The 22,183-nt window shown below is 35.0% G+C and overlaps 2 protein-coding genes across 4 annotated transcripts; both read left to right on the plus strand.

Annotated features, from left to right (window-relative positions):
* The first annotated feature begins 2,877 nt into the window (after positions 1-2,877).
* rib (BTB/POZ domain-containing protein ribbon) lies at positions 2,878-7,414 on the plus strand. Of its 2 annotated transcripts, none has more exons than XM_090110175.1 (2): positions 2,878-3,067; positions 4,130-7,414. In XM_090110175.1, the coding sequence occupies exon 2, from the start codon at positions 4,147-4,149 to the stop codon at positions 5,632-5,634; it is 1,488 nt and encodes a 495-aa protein (XP_089966301.1). In that variant the 5' UTR covers positions 2,878-3,067; positions 4,130-4,146; the 3' UTR covers positions 5,635-7,414. The 2 variants fall into 2 exon arrangements, with proteins under 2 accessions (XP_089966301.1, XP_089966300.1); XM_090110174.1 differs by lacking the exon at positions 2,878-3,067 and adding an exon at positions 3,483-3,615.
* Positions 7,415-8,786: 1,372 nt separating this feature from the next.
* Positions 8,787-21,509, plus strand: SREBP (Sterol regulatory element binding protein). Of its 2 annotated transcripts, none has more exons than XM_090110006.1 (16): positions 8,787-8,974; positions 9,062-9,691; positions 9,863-10,125; positions 10,418-10,648; positions 10,953-11,145; positions 11,351-11,538; positions 11,744-11,931; positions 12,136-12,372; positions 13,076-13,250; positions 14,360-14,495; positions 15,470-15,647; positions 16,543-16,642; positions 17,146-17,223; positions 19,169-19,315; positions 20,171-20,306; positions 21,220-21,509. In XM_090110006.1, the coding sequence occupies exons 1-16, from the start codon at positions 8,908-8,910 to the stop codon at positions 21,435-21,437; spliced, it is 3,165 nt and encodes a 1,054-aa protein (XP_089966132.1). In that variant the 5' UTR covers positions 8,787-8,907; the 3' UTR covers positions 21,438-21,509. The 2 variants fall into 2 exon arrangements, with proteins under 2 accessions (XP_089966132.1, XP_089966133.1); XM_090110007.1 differs by having other exon boundaries at positions 15,497-15,647.
* Positions 21,510-22,183: the final 674 nt, after the last annotated feature.

The raw sequence follows: 22,183 nt of genomic DNA on the forward strand, positions 1-22,183 counted from the left end.
GGCCACCCCTTCACTCATTATGCAAAGTCAATGTTTTAATTGTTAACAATGAATTAAGAGATAAATCTTCGGAACTCCACTCGGTATTCAATGATGTATAATTAAGTTTGGCTATATCAATTTTTAATAATATTAAATTATGAAGTGATTTTTTAGGATCTTAGGATGTGTAATACTTAAAGTCATCTTATTTTTTACGTGATTATATTACACAAATACATACATATATATAACAAATCTTATGCGTGACAGAGGACCATCTATACATAAAAAATAATCATACAAATGTCAACATACTACATTAACAACAAACCTATTTATTGACAATTCTTTCAATGGATGTTTCTCATCAGCTCCGACCATCTCTATTAAGTATGTAGCAATTGTAGCATTATCAAATATTAGATCCCTTACATATGGTTCATCAGACGCGTCAATTTCGTAACTCAACAAGCCACCATGCGGGATCGCATTATTGCTTTTTTATTAGTTTTTTCAATAACCCCCGCTTTGCAGTGTTTTTGCTGCGCGTGCGTCGCCGTGGGATAGGTCGCGGAGCGTCACTTGTTTATGCTGGTATTAGCATAATACGCTTATATAGCGCTTTGTTTAGCAATTGTCGCCGATATTTATAGCGTGTGAATTACAAATCGAATCATTTCCTGAATAAAGTTTATTGCTCTCGATTTTATAAATGTTTAGCAATCACTTCCGCGAATTTTGTTAATTAAAAGTTGGTTTAAAGGTCATCGCCGCTAGAATCGACAAAAGCACATTTGCATTTCTGCATTAACGTTTTCGGGGCAATAGCCAAATTATCATCGAATCGTAACGGTTGTGCGGTCGACCACTGATACCGAGACGCCCGTCTGTCCCACCCATTTTAATAACATTATGCAAACGTTGTGTTTATTGTAAAAGTAATATGCTGTATAACGGCATTCGGCATTCGGCAATTTTTTATGAAGTTTGTGCTGAAATGTTCAGTATACAACGGTTTGATTTTGAACTTGATTTAAAGAATTTGAACGTGCAAAACTGCAAAACAATAAAAATAACTGGTAAAAGTAAAATCGTTCCCACATACTTAGTAGGTACCCTTTGGATCATTGAATGATCAGTCATCGATATGCAAATGATTTAGTGAAGTGCACTCCACATTGGCTATTGAGATGCCGTGGTACGTTGGCATTTCGCCGCCTTTGTTTAAAAAATACATGTCACTGAATAATGTAGAGAAAATTTATAAATTAAAGAATTTTTAACGGATTGTAAAGGCGATTTATTCATTTCGAAATAACACTCGCGTGTAATCAAACGCAAGACAGTAGTAGGTACTAGGTATCTATTGTAGAGCATAATTTTTTTATTATTTAAATATAAGATTGTCTCGCACAAGTTTTTACTTTTTACTAATTTGGTAAAGTACAGATGTTAGATATTAAATGGCGTGTCATATAATAGGTATTTATATTTGAAATATCCTGGTGGTGAATGATCATTTCCCCTTTACTTAATACGTCGATATTAACAATGATCCGCGTGTGTCATACCATCATTATTAGATGAAGATTGACGTTTTAGATTAATCGTTTAACGTGAGAAATTAAGTTTATTTGATATAATTTTTGAACTTTATAAGTAAAACCTTCATACCTACTCCTTTTGTAATATCTTTATCGTGTTAATGTGTCGACTCTACATTATGTAGAGTAGACATACCTAGTTGAACTCAAACTAAAGATTTTACCGTAACATTTTGTTGTATTTCATACTTTATATTTTATTATTAATTAATATCTTAAGAAACGTATTTTATATCATTTGCTTCATTTTCTGTGTCTCTACTCTCTAGCTTACAGATTTAAGAGAAAAATCTGCTTTGAGTAAATGTGTGGATCGTATTACGGACGTAAACGTGAAATTCTGTTAAACAAAAAATATTGCACACAGCTTGGTCTATTTTTGAGTGCATTTTGCGCTATTTTGGCGTTCCCCACACAGGCAATATGTCAATGACCCTGTTTCGCGGCATTTGTTCACGTAAATTTGGTAAGTTTTGGAGCGCTCTATGGTAACGATGTAGTCAAATATTTTCATAGTGCTAATCATTCTAGGGTTATTTGGATGTATTTTACGATTTATACCTGATAATTTTTAGGTTTTGTAATAATTGTGTGTATAGTATAGTATAGTATAGTGCCTTTAAATTATTTTCATGTTTGTTGAAATAAAAAAAAAACAGACAAACGGCAATCATAGATAGGTACTTTTAGCTTTGAATTACATATATGACTAATCTAAAAAGTTACTGATTGTAGTATTGATAGTATCAATTTGCTACAGTTGCATGCAATTATGTGTGCATCATGGATATTGCAGTGTAGAGTCCCTCGTTATTAAAATGTAAAAAATTGTTAGAAACATATAATTTTTACTTTTAAGTCAACATTTCGGCCGATACAATGGCTTTTAAAAATTATTCGAAAGTTAATATATCTACTATGTTAAGTTAATGATAGAAAGCATATTAATTCGAGTTTTATGATAATTAACGAACTAACAGAATATTTTATTTCGATAGCACGACGCGAAGTTCAACGTTAGCATACAAAGAGCCTGGGTGAGGCTCAGCTTTTTATGAGCCGAATTCGGCTTTAATCTATAGAGGAGGCACACAAGGGCACGGTGCGTGGTATGCGCGCGCGCACTCACGCACACACGCGCGGCTGCCCTCCTCTGCGGGTGCAATTCGAACGTGCCGCGCCCCGCACTCTCGCCCGCACGCAATTGCACTGCACTCCGACGCGATGTGTGCGTAAAAAAGCGCACGGAGGTGCGGGGCACGGCGGCGGAGGACTGCGAGCGCCCGCTTGCAACCAACAGTCATCGCTAGACGCTCGGAAGAGCACACCGCCCCCACAGGGCGAACGACCACTAGCTTATCGCGATACAACCCCTTGTGCTACGAACTTTGTTCAGTGCTAATACGAATTTTTCACATGAAGTTTTACAACGCATGAGTTCTCGCAGAAACTGAAATTGGATCTTTCAAAACAATTAAAGGGTAAGTTTCTTAATATTTAGTTTTTCTTTTTTTAATAGGAGTTTTTTATTAAAAAAATATTCATAAATATTCGCTGTTTTGTGCACACCAAAGGTACTGAGTTTTTTTAAGTATAATTGTTATACTAGCGAGATTTATATATATTTCAAAATTATTATTTTTTTATTTTATTTAAAACTCTAAGGCGATGGAATATAAAGTTAAAAGTGCAATAACAATTGTATGCGGTATAACATGTTAGGAGGGATCGCGTAGTCTTTCATCGGTTCCCTAAATTCGATGTACCTGCTGAATAAAAGGTAAAAGTCAATTTGGTAAGGAAGGGCTATAGCGATATATGTAAATGGGGTAGGGCGGGCAGTGGTTGAGTGTTCGAGCAGCGCTGAGCGGCGAGCACACTGTCGGTTCGCACTTCGCACTTGGCGATCGTTAGCGGTGCGTGAGCTCTGAGTGCGTATGTGCACTGCGAGGCGCGAGTTTGTTTGGTTGTATTCACTCACTGGACTTTGCTATGTATCCGGCTTCTTCGTGTGACGGCGTTTTGCCAGGTTTGTTTTGTAGCAGCCAGTTTATAGCGTAGTTTGTTAACTCTATATTGCGGTTTGTTTTAATGTTGTTATGCTATTATTTTATAGGTTTTAATGTTTTTGCATAAAAAACCATAACCGAAATTTATTTGAAATATGCGATAGGTAATTTTATTTTGAAATCCTCTCGATATTTGATTAGATTTTTTAACCTAGAGTTATGCCTTTTATGTATTAAAACTAAACATAATTTTAATATTCAATTCACAAGAATTTTGCACTGTTTTTGTTTAGTTTTTCAAAATAAATATTCATTTAAAAATTTCGGTATATAGTATAAGTAAGTAGGTAGTAGTGGTGTTACATAAAAAATAAATATAATTTAGTATAAACTTAATTCTTATATATTTTAATTATTTATTTTTAATCTACATCTTTGTTGTTTTTGTCTAATAAGAATTTATTTTGATGCGTGTTTCCTATTAATGAATGCATCTCTTCAATGTTTCATTAACATATTTTCTTTTGTTCACAGAAGCTCAATTCAGAAAAATGGGTAGCAGCGAAGGTCAACAGACGTTTTGCTTAAAATGGAACCACCACAAGACAAATTTAGTAGAGATCCTAGAGGCGTTAATAAAGGTAGAGACGTACGTCGACTGCACGCTTGTAGTTGACGATCAAGTCACTTTTAAAGCTCACAGAGTTGTGCTGGCTGCAAACTCTCCATATTTCCAGTCGATCCTGGCAGACGTGCCAATGGATCACTGCAGTATACTATTCCCAGGTGTTAAAGATTTTGAAATGCGTGCACTGCTTGAATACATGTATACGGGTGAAGTAAATGTAACCCAAGCGCATATTCCGAGAATAATGAAAGTAGCCGAGCAGCTGGAAGTTAAAGGTTTGTTCGATATGACGGAGCTGCGGCGCCGCCCGGGTAGTAGTGAGCGAACTCCTGCTGCCTCGCCTCCCAGAGTCGTGCCCGCTGCGCCATCTAGCATTTCACCTCCGGTACAGATCAATCGCTGGCCGCCTCCGCCCACGGCACCTCTTCTCTCCGCAGCATACGATTCAGCGGATATGAACCCTTTAAAACGTAAAAAACTTTCAAGCATGCTAGCCACTCGTGATACTCCAATTTTAAGAAATGTTTTAGCCCAAAACACCTCAGTGGATTCATCTCAACCTATTTCCCTTGTATGCCATCCCGTGAGTCAGCATGAACCAACCCGCTTACATTCCAATGGCTCGGCACATGAATCTGAACGACCTGTGAGTCCTCAGCGTCCATTTGATTATCGTCCTCGAAGATTGTCATCAAGAGCATCGTCGCCTCATTATAATCGTTCAGACCGGTCTGAAGATGCTCACTCACCCTACACAGAACGTTCATTTGAAGAAGAAAATCAACGCACTTTCCATCCATCATCACCACCTACTAACTTTCAACAAGACGTAAGAGCCGGCTTAGCTCCATACGTGCCACCTCAACAAAAGCCAGAATGGAAGCGATACAAGCAATACACACGATCAGATATAATGTCAGCAATTGAGTGCGTACGAAACGGAATGAGCGCATTGCAAGCTTCTCGTAAGTACGGAGTACCATCACGTACATTGTATGATAAAGTAAAGAAGCTTGGCATTACAACAAGTCGACCAATGAGTCGTGGAGTAAAGAGAGAATCTAATGGAGCTGCATTTCCTTATGGCTTAAGTGGTACGGGAGGTAATGACGATCACCCACCTACAACGCCACTCATTGATCCATCATTTCTCCAACAAGCTTTAGAAGGAGCAACAAGAGATGGAGGCCGGGAAGCTCTTCACGCTATGGCTCTCGCGGCAGCTGCTCATGCAGCTTTAACGCCACGAACTCCCCCAAGATCAGCACCGCAGTCTCCCCGTTCCCCACAACACGATGACGACCACGTTGAAGATCTTTCACTGGCAAGACGTCGCGATCCCGAGCCACCATCTGGAGTGATCGTTCAACCTCGTAACTTTGCTCTCGATTGTAGCAGTGAAAGAGATTGAAAAGTTAAAGGCATTGTATAATACTGACAAGACTGATATAGGCGTACAAAGTTAGTTAAGACACTTATTTGTAGACTAAACTGGTAGGATGCGTCGCGCGCGAATAATACATCGACCGGGCGCTCCGGCCGGGCAATTGCAATGGGCCCTGTAGCCACTTATCTTCTACCTCTTTTCTATTCTATTTATTTTCTAACGCCATTTAACCGAACAACGAAATCAAATTTCCGTTAGGCGGTATGGCGGTGTCTTGTGATTTTATGTTTGTTTTTTTCTTCAGTAGTTTTTTTTTTATGTTTTATAACATTTACGTCTCTGTTAATAGAATAGTCTATAAGTTAGGAATAACTAGTTTGTAAGGTTATGTCAGTTGGAGCGGTAACCGTTAGGGCTAGGAAGGCAGCGCCGGCCTGGCCGTGCACCTCTGGTAGGTCCGCCTAGACGAGTTATTGTGCAATTTGTTGTCCGCGACTGTGATGTTTATAGACTGAAACGCCGCCATTACCTCACGCTCGCTATAGTTTTGACTCTAGTCCACGGCACCGCACGTTACAAACTTGGTTTAATAAACTAATATGCAATTATAGTTTGAACCGTGCGACTGTGACGCTCATTATAGATACATTGAGTAGCGATGTTTTACATTTAATAGTAAATATTCCCTAAGTTAAAGTTTAGATAAATATAACAATTGTTTGCATTTTGCCATATCTGTTTATTGTTAGAAGTTCATCTTTGAAAGTAGGTAATTGATTTGCACAAGCACGGTCGTTCTTATTATAGTATTAGGAGTTTCATATTAGCTCAGAATGCTCAATGTACTATGTATTTATATGAAACAATTGTTTGCAATACCGTTGAATACGTAATTATATACCTAATAATAATTATTATTCGTAGGTGTTACTGTGGTTGCAGATTTGTTACATTGTAGGTAGTTATTAGATGGTTCGGCGTACCTTGTGAATAGTTGTATCTTATAAACACTGTACTTTAACAAATCTTCCTCAATACATTTTTGGAAGATACTTATCATTAAAATATTTATTTATTAAATCTGTTGTACGTCAAACATTGTGTTCAAGTAAAATATTTTATGTTAATTCTGTCACTATTATTTAAGTTAAATATATTATGTACCAACTAAGTATACCTAATTACTTATTATTTTATATTTTTTGGAAGACTGATTTGTTACTTTAGTCTAGTTTGACAATGCCATAGATACGTTTTATAAATGTTTGCATATTGTTTAAATTAGGGTGATCACGTTTTGAGTGTGTAGACACTAAAATATCACGATTTTGTGCCTTGTTTGTTGATATCGAGATGTTTTGTGGACATTCCAGTAGATTCACTTTGTGCTGTTTTTTTATTAAAACACGATTAAGGCACTTATTTTGTGAATTTGTAGATTTTAAATTAAATTAACAGATTTAAATATACCTAGAAATTATTTTAAATAATAGTTTCTCTTGTCGAATTCCTAATCATTATACCTCATTTTAGCTTTTATTGGATATAATGTGATTGTAAAATAATACTTTTGTGCCTATGAATATTAATTAAGCTGGTGTAGTAAGCAACATCTTTAGTTAAACTCAAGTCTTAAGTACTTTTATAGTTGGTTATGTATAGTATAAATTCAATTACTGAGTGTAGTTTAAATCAAATGGAGTTTGTTTACGTTGTAACTACATAATAAGATTAATAAGAACTCTATCTATATTTACAAATAATATAATGTTATATATAAATACAAAATAAACTTTTAATTGAAGATAGCTTTTTTTATTATAAATAACCTGAATTTATATTACATACAAATGCTACTCAAAGAAACTTTTTTTGAAGTGAGAAGTCAGATGATTTATTACCTAACTACCTACTTATGTAGCCCTACTACCTACCTAGATAGGTACTATAGGTATAGGTAATATACTTCAAGTAAAGAATGTAGTTAGACTTTTATAATAAAATAAGATAAAACATGACTAAAGAATAAAAAAAAAATGAACACTAAGAAACTAACTTGGCGTGACGGGATGCGGGATCGAATCCCGCCTCGTGATCGAATTTTTTCTATTCTTTTTAGATTTATAACTAAGAAACTAGGTAGGTAGGTAGTTAATCATTTTGTGCCTAGCCAGTTATTGATAATTGGTAAAACAATTATTTACAGAAACATTGATGATTAAAATTTAAATTGAAGAATGTAGTCCTACCATAGTAAAAATTTAGTACCTACGTAGTTATACGTAATCTGTTGTCCTAGTAATATTATAAAGGCGAAAGTTTATAAGAATTTATCTAATATTTGTAACTATTATAATATGTAATATTTGTTACTTTTTCACGGGAAAACTACTGACCGGAATTTGATGAAACAAAAGACGAAGAAAAAGTGATTTACCTATGTAGGTATAGCTTACATAAATGTCAGAATAACACAAGGTATAGAAATACCAGCTTTTGCCCGTGGGTGAAACCGCCCGGAACAGCTAGTTTATAATCTTTTGTATGTATGTGGCTAGAAGGAATCTTCAGAATTTCTGATCCAATCATGAAAATTTTCTCACTAATAGAAAGCTACACTGTTCAGGAGCATCCGACTTTTCCATGGGTGATCCAGAGCGGAGGCGGGCCAAGCGGCTAGTACCTATTATTTAAATTTAAAATACGTACCTACTAGCTTGGTTTTCCGAATGATAAATATTATTTCATAGATTGAACAAAATTTCAACAAAAGCTCATTTTACATTAGCACAGAGATTAAACTTAATTTTTATCTAAAAAAACTCAACGGCGAAATTTTAATTTTTATTTCCACATTCTATGTTCGACGGAAGCCATCTATCGGGGCAATTATGAAACAATGTTACAACAAAACATTGCTAGATGTCACTAGTATAAATTCCAAAGTGATTTATTCATAAACATAAGACAGTTTTAATTAGGTTAATAATTTTGCACATATGTTAATCAATATTTTAAATATAAAAGAAAATAAATATATGAATGATGCAATATTATGTCATGATATATGTACGTCTTACTAACAATATTTCAAAACGAATCTTACTCGGATGACGTAATATCGCACCACCGAGGAAAGGCCTTCTGATTGGCTGTAAAATAGATTGTCAAAATAATGAAAATAGCGAGCGCAAGTAAACATTATAATGGAATTGTTTTAATTTATGTGTAATTTTGAATGATTTACTAAATAATTACTCAGTTTTCAAATGAATCTAAAGTAAAGTAAGACTAAAAATGGATTCTGATGAGCCTTTAATGAATACTGACGTATTTAATGTTAATGATATCGCAGAGATTGAGGGTGAGTAATATATTGGCTTAGTAATTTTTTATAAATTTTTCATATATTGAAACTCATAAATGCCTTTTTAATTTGTTATAATTTCAGACTTTCTCAGCGGCTGTGATGGAGATTTTATGGTCAAGCTTGAAGAAGAGCTTGCATTGATTGATAACGACATTGATTTAATCGATGTTGATACGAAATTTACTGCCAATGCTTCACCTAAAGTTTCCCCATATCCAAACAGAACAGGAAATCCTCTCGTGTCGCAGTATTCGCAGAGCACTAGTAAATCTTCAGTACAGACACCACAACCTAAAAGAAGTCCTGTATTGGGAGTTTATGGAAGAGAAGAATCGTATAATTTGCCGCTTACGAAAGAAAGCACTCCCATCCCCGATAAGACAACATGTGTAACAACACAGGCGCCGGCTCAAACACCAATGATTGTACAACAAGTGGTACAGCATCCACTTTACGTTAACCTAACTCATGGAAGTTTACAACAGCTGCCTGATGGAAGAACTTCGCTGGTGCAGATAGATGGAGTTCAACAGATAAATGACACACATAAACCTCAAACCACTCAACCCTTGTTACTAGCAAATAATGCAAAAGGAGTTACACCAGTAATAATAAAAAGTAGTGATGCAAATTTTTCACCTGTGTTATTGCAATCAAATATAATTAGCCCAGAAACTCAGACGCTTATGTATACAAGTGCCCCAATACAAGGTAAGAAATTGCAAGGTGAACCTGAATCGCAGATCTTTTGTTAGTTATAATAAACAAATATACAAGTTGTAATACACAAAATTCTTGTGTTTATATAGGGATTTTTATCTCCTCTGAAACAGCTTTTTTATAAAATAACTATTCATAACTGTGTTTTTTTATGAGTTTCAGGAACTCAAGGAACGAAAGCCAGCAATGAAAACAGACCAATACATACATTTTTCACAAGTAATAATGGGCCAACTTTATTAACAACAGGCATTCCAGTTGTATTGGATGGTGATAAAATATCCTTTAATCAGTCAAACTCAGCTCCGCCCAAAGTAAAGGAGGTGAAAAGGAGTGCCCATAATGCCATAGAGAGACGCTATAGAACTAGTATCAATGACAGAATAGTAGAACTTAAGAATATGTTAGTTGGTGAAGAGGCAAAGGTATGTGAATTTTTTTTAAGTTTTAATAATTAAAATCCACATGCTATTTTTGATACCATTGTATGAGCTTTTTGCTTTTTGCTTTGATGTTTGAAGTTAAAATATAATTGCTGTTTTTCAACACATCATGTTATTGACCTGTAGAAGAGTAGTTCTGACTTTTTAGATAAGATAACTTGATTAAATACATTTGGTGAGGCGCAATTCAAATCCGTGTCTTATGTGGTACTTCTTTTTCTATTCTTAAAAATTTCTCAACATAAGTTATAAATATTGTATTTTATAATTGCAGTTAAATAAATCAGCTATATTAAGGAAAACAATTGAGTACATAAAGTACTTACAAAATCAGAATGCTAGATTGAAGCAGGAAAATGTCGCTCTCAAATTGGTGTGCCAGAAATCTGGAGTGAAAGAGGTTGGATTTGAAGGAGCGTACACTCCTCCACACAGTGACGTTTCATCGCCTTACCACTCTCCTCATGGTATTGATAGTGATTCTCCATCTTCACCAGAATTTAAGGTATTTTTGTATTTTTTATTTAAAAAATTGTAATTTTTGTAAAAAAATTGTAATTTTTGTAAAAAAATTGTAATTTTTGTAAAAAAATTGTAATTTTTGTAAAAAAATTCCCTTTTTGACAACTTCATTAAATTAAGCAAATACATTTTGTATATTGATTTCATACTAGATAGTAGATTCCAATTCTCATGTGTAAATAAAAAATCAGAAAAAAAAAATGGTTGAGGTGATTTTTAATATCTTTTACAAAGCAATGAATTTGTTGTTCATTTCTTTTAACCAATATTTTTGTATGTATTTTTAGGCCGACGAAAAATACTCAAAAATAGTGATGGGAATGGGTGATCATTCTCGCTTGGCTCTGTGTGCTTTCATGGTTGGATTGATAGCTTTCAATCCATTTAGTGCCTTCTTTGGAAGCTTCATGTTAGACTCACAACAAACGGATTATAGTTCAAGATTTGATCAAAGAAGAATACTGTCTGATGATAACTTGAGTGAGTATTGATATTACATTTTTTTATATGTAGCTGACTTATTGTAATTAACATTAATTAACACTTATAAAAAAAATATTGGCTATTTATTCTGCAAGGAGTAATAAGTATTCATCAGTATTGTGTGAATATAATTATGTATGTCTTTAATTAAAATGGACACGGATGATAAGCAATAGTTTATGTTATTTTTGTTAATTTTCAGATTCAAGTGGATCTGGTTGGGGAATGTGGTTATTTAATATATTTTTAATATATCTTGTGAATTTCATACTTCTCAGCGGCTGTCTTATAAAGCTCTTAGTATATGGTGACTCTGTACCTAAATCACAGTCAAAAGAGGCTGGACTATTTTACAAACACAAGCGCCTAGCGGATAATCATCTGAAAAAGGTACTTTTGCTTTACATAATATTTTCTAATTGCTTTTTATTGTGCTGTCTTACCATTTTATAAGGCGACATTAGCCTTGCGTGCTTAAAATATCAAAAAGTAATAGTGTGATGCATGTGTGTATATTTTCGTAGTGTTTTTTTTTTATGTATATTGATATTCTGATGTATTTTTGTACAAAAATGTAATTGAGATATATTTTCAGGGTGACCTAACAAATGCTCGATTAGAACTTCACCAATCGCTAGCGGCTTGTGGTAAAATTGTGCAATCAGGAGAACAGGGAAGGGCCAAATTTTCTGCCTTAGCTGCGGCGATTTTGAGACAAATTCTACAAAGACTTCCCCTTGGCGGCTTTTTGGCACGACGCGCTGGCGATTTATTTAGTGACAGGTTTGACTGTGGTTAACATATTTTTTCTGTACAAAACTAATCTTGCACTTTGTAATATCCCGTTTTCTAATCAGCACCATTACAATAATTTATATCTGATCACTTTTAAATTTAAATTTTTTTCATGATTTTTTTACATTTGCTACACATTTTCCGGAAATTTTAGTGCTTAGTAATAATAATAGTAATAATTTTTCGCAACAGCCCAGCTCGAAGAGCGACCAAGCACTGGGCAGCGGAGGTCTCAAGTGTTTCCCATCGACTCGCCCAGTTGGAACTATTGTCAAACCACAGCGGTCGCAGCGAACGTGTATTATTGGCGTTACAAGCTGTGAATCTAGCTGAAGTTACGGGTGACAAACATCTTCTAGCCGATACTTATATAACTGCTGCATTGGTTTTCAAGGATTATATGCCGAAGATCGGAAATTGGTTATGTGGGTAAGTGACTTAATGGAATTGAAAAAGAAAATATCTGTAATTATTTATTTATGGTATATCAATTCCGTTACTATCGTCTATTACCACAAACAGTTTCACCAACATTTATCACTTACAAAATGTATAATTTAAAGACAGCATTTAAGCAATCGCAATTATTAAATATTTTTTTCAAGTAATTATTATTATTTTTTAACATTTTGTACCCATATTGCACATTGCAATGAATGAACTCCCATGGAATGAACTCCCTCTAGTAGTTCGACAAGCTCAAACTTTGGGCAGTTTCAAAAATCTCCTCAAGGCACACTATCTATTACTCTCTTGATCCTTCCTCCATTTCATTGCTGTTGTCCTTTTCTTTCTTTTCTCCTCTTATGCTGTATTAAGTTATTCATTATTATTTATTTTAGGTATATAATATGTATTATCTGATTTTTTATATTCTTATTTTATATTATGCATGCTTTATGTAGTTATACGTGATAAAATTTATTTTTCCCAACGCAATAATTATGCTCACCCACCTCCTTTAAATGTGTTTCCCTGTTAATATTAACGGTATTCTGGAAGAGATCGCTGCCTAGCGATAAGGCCGCCATTTACCGCAAGTATGTAACTTGCATCTATTTGTCTTTTTCTGTGTTTATTGTAAATCTTGTGTGTGTGCAATAAAGAATTATCTATTTATCTATCATTGCAGCTACTACCTGGGCGCGTGCAGCACGTGGCGCGGCGAGTGGGGCGTGCGCGTGCGCTGGGCGGCGAGCGCGCGCGGGCAGCGCTTCCTGCGCACGCGCCGCTGGGCGTACGGCCCCGACCCCGCGCTCTTCTCGCGCATCCCCTGCCCCGCCGACCCGCTCGCGTACGCCATGCGGGTCAGTGCTGGATAACTAATAAATACCAAGGGGGTTTCACTCCGAAGTTTAGGTAGATTTCGCGCCGTTGCTGACTGAGTTGGCAGTCGAGCGCGGGTTGCCTGTCACTCGCCGCCCGGCGATAAATCGGCGGCGAGTACCAACCCTGAACTATTGTTAGGGAGTGAACCTTCTGTACATAGTACTATTATAATATATTCTGTGCTACTACTAAATAAAAGTGTAGAACGACATTTGAATGCCGTAAACCCAAAAATATCATATTCAACAAAAAGGTCGTGTTCCATCGTTACATTATTGTATTCATTGAAAAATGTTTCATGATGGTTGAAATGGTTGTTAATCATCTCAATAGATGGCGCGCGGTGTGTCCCTTAAACACATAAAACTGAAAGAATAGAATAAATTCGATCGCTCTGGCGGGTCACGAGTGGCCCAGTTGGTCAGGCATCCGCCCCGGAATGGCGCGAAAGGATGCGGGTTCGAGTCCCGCCTCGTGATCAATTTTTTTCTATTCTTTATAAATTTATATTTATAAAGCATTTGAATGCCGTAAAACCAAAAATATCAAATCCAAGATTCAAAGATACCAAAATCGTCGCCTTACTCCATCACGTGACCTTTAAAGTTTACTCTCAACGCGCGTAAAAAAGTTTCAAATTGTTAAAAAAAAGAAAGTTGGAATATTGACAATATATTTTTTTAGTATGAATGATAGTTACATGTCCTGTTGGGGTCCTTTCCTGTAAGGTTTAACAAACGGGACGGAATAACAAGTTCATGTATATTACATACGAATCAGAATAAGTATTTAAGTACGTAATTCAGGACATAACATCACATTTAATAAACATGTCTTGAATCAATCAATGGCAATAGTAATAATCCTACTTCTATTATAAAGGCGAAAGTTTCTAATTATGGATGTATGGATGTTTGTTACTCTTTCACGCAAATTCTACTGAACTGATTACAATGAAATTTTGCACACATATAGAGTGTAACTTGGATTAACACATAGGATAGGTTTTATCCCGGAAATCCCACGGGAACGGGAACTATGCGGGAGAAGCCGCGGGCGGAAATCTAGTAATTTATTATATTTTCAGGCATATCACCTGGAGCTCTTACAGAAGAGTCTGCACATGTTGCTATGTGCGGACGAACGCAGCAACACTCGAGACGTGCTCGATACCGTCAAGTTGATCACTGAAGACGTGTCCGCTGATTCACCACAACACACTGGTAAGTGTCATTGAGATAATATTACTATGTATGGAGGAGACACCACGAACAAAATCTGTGCGCCATTTTTTTGCTCTAACTAAGTTTTAAAAATTATCATCTAGTTAGGTACTTATCGATGAAAGTTATTCCTTTGCACTTTTCCGTATTATTTGTATTATTTGTGCAATATCGTAACACACACGAAGGCATATTTGATGCGTTTCACTTTAAAACAAATAAAAAATGAGCGTGCAGTTACGCCATATGGCGTATGTTGAGCGGAACATAAGTGATGTAGGTGGTGTCGTCTCCATATGTATATCTCAATGGTAAGTGTTTATGTTTGTACGTTTTACACTTTAGTAGAGAATAGACCTGGGGTTGGGATTTAGGAACCTTAGGACAGTTATTAAAATTTTTTGGCCAGCTTTTAAATGTGTTTAAAAGTGTTGGATATTCTAATAAGTTATCCTTTACATGTCAATAATGTAAAATTATATCAGTGATCCTGAAATTAAAGATCAAATTATAATGATAGAAAGATGAACTAAATACGTAATTAAAAGGGATGTTGGTGCGTGGTTCGTGAAGTTGCGTTAATGCTAGAAAATTTGGAATTTTTTTATCTGTATTAAGAGAAAGATTAAGCATAATTAAATTTTCATGAAATTTGGTATGGAGATATTTTGATACCCGAGAAAGGACATAGGCTACTTTTTATCCCGGGAAAATGACGCAATCCCGGAAATCCCACGGGAACGGGAACTATGCGGGTTTTTCTTTGACTGCGCGGGCGAAGCCGCGGGCGGAAACCTAGTACTATATAGATTAGTATTCTTACTGAATAACAGTGTAATAAGATAAATGTTTTGATTATTACCCACAACTTTAAAACTAGGTTGTTGGGACCCAGTGATGGAATGGTGGGCGAACAACTATATAGATTAGTATTCTTACTGAATAACAGTGTAATAAGATAAATGTTTAAACAGTGATATTACCCACAACTTTAAAACTAGGTTGTTGGGACCCAGTGATGGAATGGTGGGCGAATATAGTGGGCGTGGCGGCCACGTGGCTGCTCGCTGACGTCAGCAAAGCAGCAGATATCGGCGACAGACTGAACATGTTGCCCGAACCCTTGGCTAATTGCGAAGATCCACTACCTGGGTAAGTGTAGTGTAAATTCTTGAAAACCCCTATAAAACTTTTATTTATTTATTTAGGAAACGACGTATTAAAACAATAATACTAATGTAACATACAATTTTATTAAAATCAGCATTTTCAGAAGTTATTTATACAAATTGTACAGTTTTCACTAACAATTTTACAATAAGTTGTCGTTACTTTCGACTCAGCTAAGCCGAATATTATACAGAAAATAAAATAAGAACATAATATTATATCAGCTAAGTTTTGAAAATATTAAAAAATATTTCTCGAAGTACAAAATCAGATTTGTAACATACAGTTGTTAATTATTACCTAATTATTAATTTACAATATACATATGAGCATTTTGAGTGAGAAAAGAGATGAACTATTATATTCCTCCTACATACCTATACAAATAATAAATAACATAGAAAACTTACAAGCTACTATAGAGTTCTATTTTTAAGATAGAGATCCTATTATTCGGAACATTAGTAAAGTAAATTGAAGTTATAGAATTGTTACTGCTTTTCATTAATCGATAGATAGCTTACAGATCTAAACAAATTATACCAAATAACTGAACACCATAGACACCAAAAATGGACAATGTAAATGTATATTACATGCTTACCTGACTTAGCTTTTATATTCATAACAAGCTTATATTCTATCTTTACTTAAACTCTTAAGAGCAGTATCAGAAAGTAGCACTAAAACTTACCATGCAGTATCGGACAACATTAAAATAACAACTGAGACAATCCTCACCTCGCTGATGAGTTAGAAATTCTAAATGGTTTTATGTTTATTAAACACGGCTGTAATGTTTATACTTATCGTATTAATAACTATTGTCTTTCGTTGTATAAACATAAAATATATCTATTGTGCTATCGATTTATAGAGCGCTCCAAATGGCGTACAAAAGTCGGCGCGGTCTCTTGAGCTTGGCGCAGTGTCGAGATGAACGTTCCATCAAGAAGACCTCGGAAACGATACTTAAGGTAAATTAATTTGGTGCTAAAATTCAAAGCCTATATTTACATCTTAAGACTTACTCATTATATTATATTTAACTATCATTCCGCCCGCGGCTTCGCCCGCTTTGTCTAAATTCTAAAACATTATCTCTATAAAACACACAGAAAATCCGTTGCGTAGTTTTATTAAAAATTTAAGAGTACATAGGGACAGACAGACAGTTACAGCAACTTGGTTTTATACTAAGCTTTTATAAACCGAACTGCGAGGGACTGTAACGCCTTGCCCGCGTCTGTCTTTCCAGAAACCTATAATCCGGATCTGTTCAGGGTAAAAGTGAATAGGCTGTTTCTAGGCAGGCATGCCTATTCATAGACTGCATCACTACTTACCATCAGGTAGGATGCAGTCAAATGCCTGGCTATCTTTAATAAAAAAAATGCTAGGATGAAGGCGTAAAGCATGCAGGCGTGAAGGCAGGCAGAATAATTCGAATTTATTAAATAAATATGGTTTATATTTTCAGGTATGCGACATCGCGGGAGCCAGGTTAGCTGATTCGTTGGCATATTACTGCTGCAAGAAACCCACACAACTTATGCTGGTAAGTGGTACCTATTTTAAAAGCATTACTTGCACACAATAAACCATTCTACCATAAGCATTTTTTTATTATTTATTATTAATTATTATCAGCCAGAACCTTTGCTTGTATTTGTCTTATTCAAATTGATTTGATTCCTGAAGGGTTTCCTTTTATTGAGATCTATTATATCATAATATCCTGAACTTTAGTAGATACTAGCTTCCGCCCGCGACTCCGTCCGCGCGGATGTCGGTCTTCGCGTGGATGGTTTATTTCTCCATTTTGAGTAACTCTGACAATGACATCTTATAAATATCTATTGGACCCAAATACGGCTAGGCCTATAATAATACGCAACGTGTGTTCGCGGTTCTACAGAACAACGTCTATGGATAAAACTGAAAAATTAAGATTATTTTTTTTTTACGTATTTTTCCAGGATAAAAAGTATCCTATTTTACGCCCAGGATAATAAGGTATAATTATACCAAGTTTCATCGAAATCGAACCGTTAGTTTTTACGTGATGCCTGAACATACAGACAGACAGACAGACAGACAGACAGACAGACAAAAATTTTTTTAATCACATATTTGGGTTTGGTATCGATCCAGTAACACCCCCTGCTATTTATTTTTTCAATATTTTCAATGTACAGAATTGACCCTTCTACAGATTTATTATATGTATAGATGTAGGTCTATCTATTGGTATTCTCTTTTGTTTTTTTTTTTTGATTTATTTTACCTGTTTATTTTAATTTATTTTTATTTTAGTAACACTTTAGCACGGTTTTTATCACAATGCCTTTGGATACGAGCAGGATTACTGTCTCGGGAGTGCATTGTAGTTGCATTGCACTTGTTTCATTTTGTGCAATATTACTACAAAGCAAATCTCGCGGCAGTTGAATTCGTCGCATGGATGAAGCTTATTTTTTTGCTGATTTTATTATTTTGCGCTTTGTAGTGTTATTATTAATGTCATTATGAGAGTATGTATATTGTATAATATGTGTAACAAATGATTTTTAACGCAAATTGAAAACAAAAAGGGATTTTTGTTCGTAATTTGTATATTTGAATTCATAATAAGCAGTATTGCTAATTGCTATGATACGGATATTTCTTTGGTTAAAATTTAATGAAACTAAATGTCATGGTGAAAATTAACGTTTTGATGAACCTTTTGAAAGAGTTTGTGGTAGTGTTAGAAGTCAGACACTTTTATGTGAGCGATATTTGCGTTAAAAATCTTAGTTAATTATTAGATAAAGGTAATATTTTTAATTAAATAAATGTTCATTTCATAGTAGAAAGAAATCAGCATGTATTGTATTTTTTTATTTTATTTAAAAGAAAATGATGTCTTCGGTAATTTACAATTAGCCATATTTGTTTGTTGTAGTTTTGGTATTATTGAAATATATTTTTATAAGTAGTTACGACTTTAATACCAATTTAACGTTATATGTAAAATAATATTTCCAAATTTTATATTTCAGTTAGTTATGATTTTTTTTTTCCTAATTTTATTCCTTAGTGTTTGAACATTGAATTTATTTTTCAAATACACATTGTTTTATGTATACTCATACTTTGTATGTTATATTGGATGGTAAACCGATAGTTTATTTTGGATTTTATATGTTTGGTAGCGTAATCTATATCTAGATATCTTGTATATATAAGCGCCATTTTTTTGCTCTAAGTTTTAAAAAATATTATCTAGTTAGGTACTTAGTACTTACCGATGAAAGTTATTCCTTTGAATTTTTCCGTATTATTTGTGCAATATCGTAACACACACGAAGGCATATTTGATGCGTTTCACTTTAAAACAAATAAAAAATGAGCGTGCAATTACGCCATATGGCGTATGTTGAGCGGAACATAAGTGATGCAGGCGGTGTCGTCTCCATATGTATATCTCAATGCTCATATAATATTAAACACGTATCTAGCTGATGCAAGTGCTATGCTGCGACTGGGTGCTGGAGGTGCGCGCGGGCGTGTGGGAGGCGGGCGGCGGCGGGCCCGCTGCGCCGGCTCAGCTCAAGGCTTTCCAGCGGGATCTGCACTCGCTGCGGCGGCTGTCGCAAACGTTGCCGGTAATTGTGTGTGTGTGTGTGTGTGTGTGTGTGTATAACGCGTTTCATTAAAGAAACGAATCTTCAATGGCGGCCAAAGCTGACACTGACATATGGTAGTAAACTTTTTTGTTATGGTAGTTGTGTATTTATATGAATTATCATACATATTTACGTATACAGAATGCAACAAAATCCCCATAATACTTGTAATGAGCCCATAAAACTGAACAACTTTTCCCAAAGAACATTTTTTGTCAAATTCGAATAAAACATTATTTTTACTATCGCAAATACATAATTGTCGTTGTAAATGTATGATAAAAACTATTATAGGGGAAATCAAATACATTTTAGGGATTTTACTTTTCCCTATTTTTTTTGCATGCCGTACGGCCGTGTGTAAGCGAGAGGGAATGATAAGCGCCGCCATTTAAGATTCGTTTCTTTAATGAAATGATCTCTATGTGTGGAGAGGTAGATGTGTCTGTGTATGAGAGGTGTGGGTATGTGTGCAAGTGTACGTATACGTGTGTGTAGTCTGGTTTGTGCATTAAATGTATCTACTTTTTCTTCGTTCTACATATTTGATCATAGCATAAAGAGTCTGTCTGGCTGTCTTATTTTCATTTTTAAATTAAAGCTACTTTGAATTATAAAGTAAACAAAAAAGTTTTTATGTTCCTTACATTTACTACTTATTTAAATGTTAAATTACAAAATAAGCTAACCCGAAGCATGGAAAGGTTTTTGCTCGCACAAAAACTATAATTTATACTTTTCTTTACCATCGACTAATGGAAAGTCGACTTCTACAGACTACAAAGGTATATTGAAGCGTAAAAGTATTATATTGTTCAAATTTTTTTGTTGAAGTGGGTGACATCACGCGTGTTTCTACAATCGGCGGTATGTCGCATGATGGCGGGCGCCGCACCGAAACGCACGCAACAACTCCTCGACGGAAGTCTTAGACCGAGGATGAACAGATCTTCAATTATATGTGGAAAAGGTAATAAAGCTAAAAAATCACCTTTGTTATCTAAATTAAATTAAAAAGTATGTTCCAATTGCCCACTGTTTTCCCAACATACAAGTGACATTTTTATATTCATAGTAGCTTTCTGCCCGCGGCTTCGCCCGCGTTTTGAAAGAAAAACCCGCATAGTTCCCGTTCCCGTGGGATTTCCGGGATGAAATCTATTCTATTTGTTAATCCAAGTTACCCTCTATACGTCTCTAACTACGTATAGTATCTTCTTAATTAATTTCTTATTATTAAATCTATTTCTTATTAAATCTAAGTAATTTTATTATAAATAGTGTTGTGCACCATCGACCTCAATATATTACGTAATTCTCATGATCCTTGACCTAAGGTTGCCTGGAAGAGATCGCTGTATTAGCGATAAGGCCGCCTTTTTGTACGTTTTTTCTATTGTTTGTGTTTTTTGTTATTATTTTGTTACTGGTGCAAATAAAGTGTTCATTCATTCATTCATTCTATATGTGTGCTAAATTTCATTGTAATCGGTTCAGTAGTATTTGCGTGAAAGAGTAACAAACACACATACTCACAAACTTTCGCATTTATAATATTAGTAGGATTCACTATTATAATATGTAATCCTTTATTGGACACATAAGTTCGAACCAAGGATTTAAAAATCACCTCTAAGATAAATATGTATATTTAAAGTACATAATATTATTATTGAAGTGAAACTTCTTTATCGGGGTTTGAAAAAAAATTGTAACATTTTTTCGTTACGCGCCATCTTGTTTTTATCCCTAACACGCGTGATTGACGTATTTCTGTAAAGTTGCATATAGTAAATTATTTTTTGAAAAATAAGGTCTTAAAGAAGTTTCACTTCTTACGTGTGTACACAAGTACACGCACACATTTTATTCTGTGTTTTTAGAGCGTGCACTCGAAAGTGGAGGTGGCGAGGGTGAAAGGGCGGTGGCTTTATACATGGCCTGTAAACATTTGCCGCCAGCGGTGTTGGCAGCGCCGGGAGAACGCGCGGGAATGTTGGCGCAAGCAGCTGCCACCTTACAGAAAATTGGGCACAGAAGCCGCCTACCACATTGTTACCATCTCATGAAATCCGTTGGAACGCTTCCTGCCGCGCCATGATTGACGCCTTTTTTAAATATATTTTGTACTAGGAGTTTAATATAATAAAGAATCAATAATTTAAATAAATAATGAGTATTGTTTTACGTGACAATTTCCAAAACCCACGCCATATTATTATAATTTTCACTAATATATAAAGGATTAAGCAACTACTAATCTATATATACAGAGTGAATTATGTAATGCCACCTTGAGGGAAAGTACGCTTAACACTGAATATCTCAATATAGACAATTTTCCTCAAAGAAAACGTTCCATTCATTTTGAAAAGAATATATAAACTGCATCAAAGATTTCCGAAAATTCGCTTGCCTCGCCCGGGGATCGTTAAAATAACACGAAGTTTTATTGTATCGATCTAAAGGGTCTGTTATGAGGATAATGTACCTGTAATATTCTCGATTAATCTAAATACTGGTCATGGGTTAAAATTTAACTATTTATCATTACAAAAAATTAGGTATATACAATCGAGTATATACTTCCTAATGATAGCCACTCACGTACGCACGAATACACGAATCCACATGCTCAGTGCCCTTTAGGGCCGGCGCAGTTATAACGAGGCGCATTTTTCATTATCAAACTATTATCTACTATATTACTTACTTGCTCTGTGTTATCGACATTGTCTAATTTAAAATAATATTCAAAATCAAATAAGTAGTTTAGTGTACCGACTAGAATTTAAAATGTCCAGAATTTGCTATCATACAAGGTGCACACAAGTGAGTGACCCGGGC

Source organism: Colias eurytheme, chromosome 15, assembly GCF_061535395.1.
Source record: "Colias eurytheme isolate Ceu_HAF_F1 chromosome 15, ilColEury1 Martin Lab GWU primary, whole genome shotgun sequence".
Classification (NCBI taxonomy): Eukaryota; Metazoa; Arthropoda; class Insecta; order Lepidoptera; family Pieridae; genus Colias; species Colias eurytheme.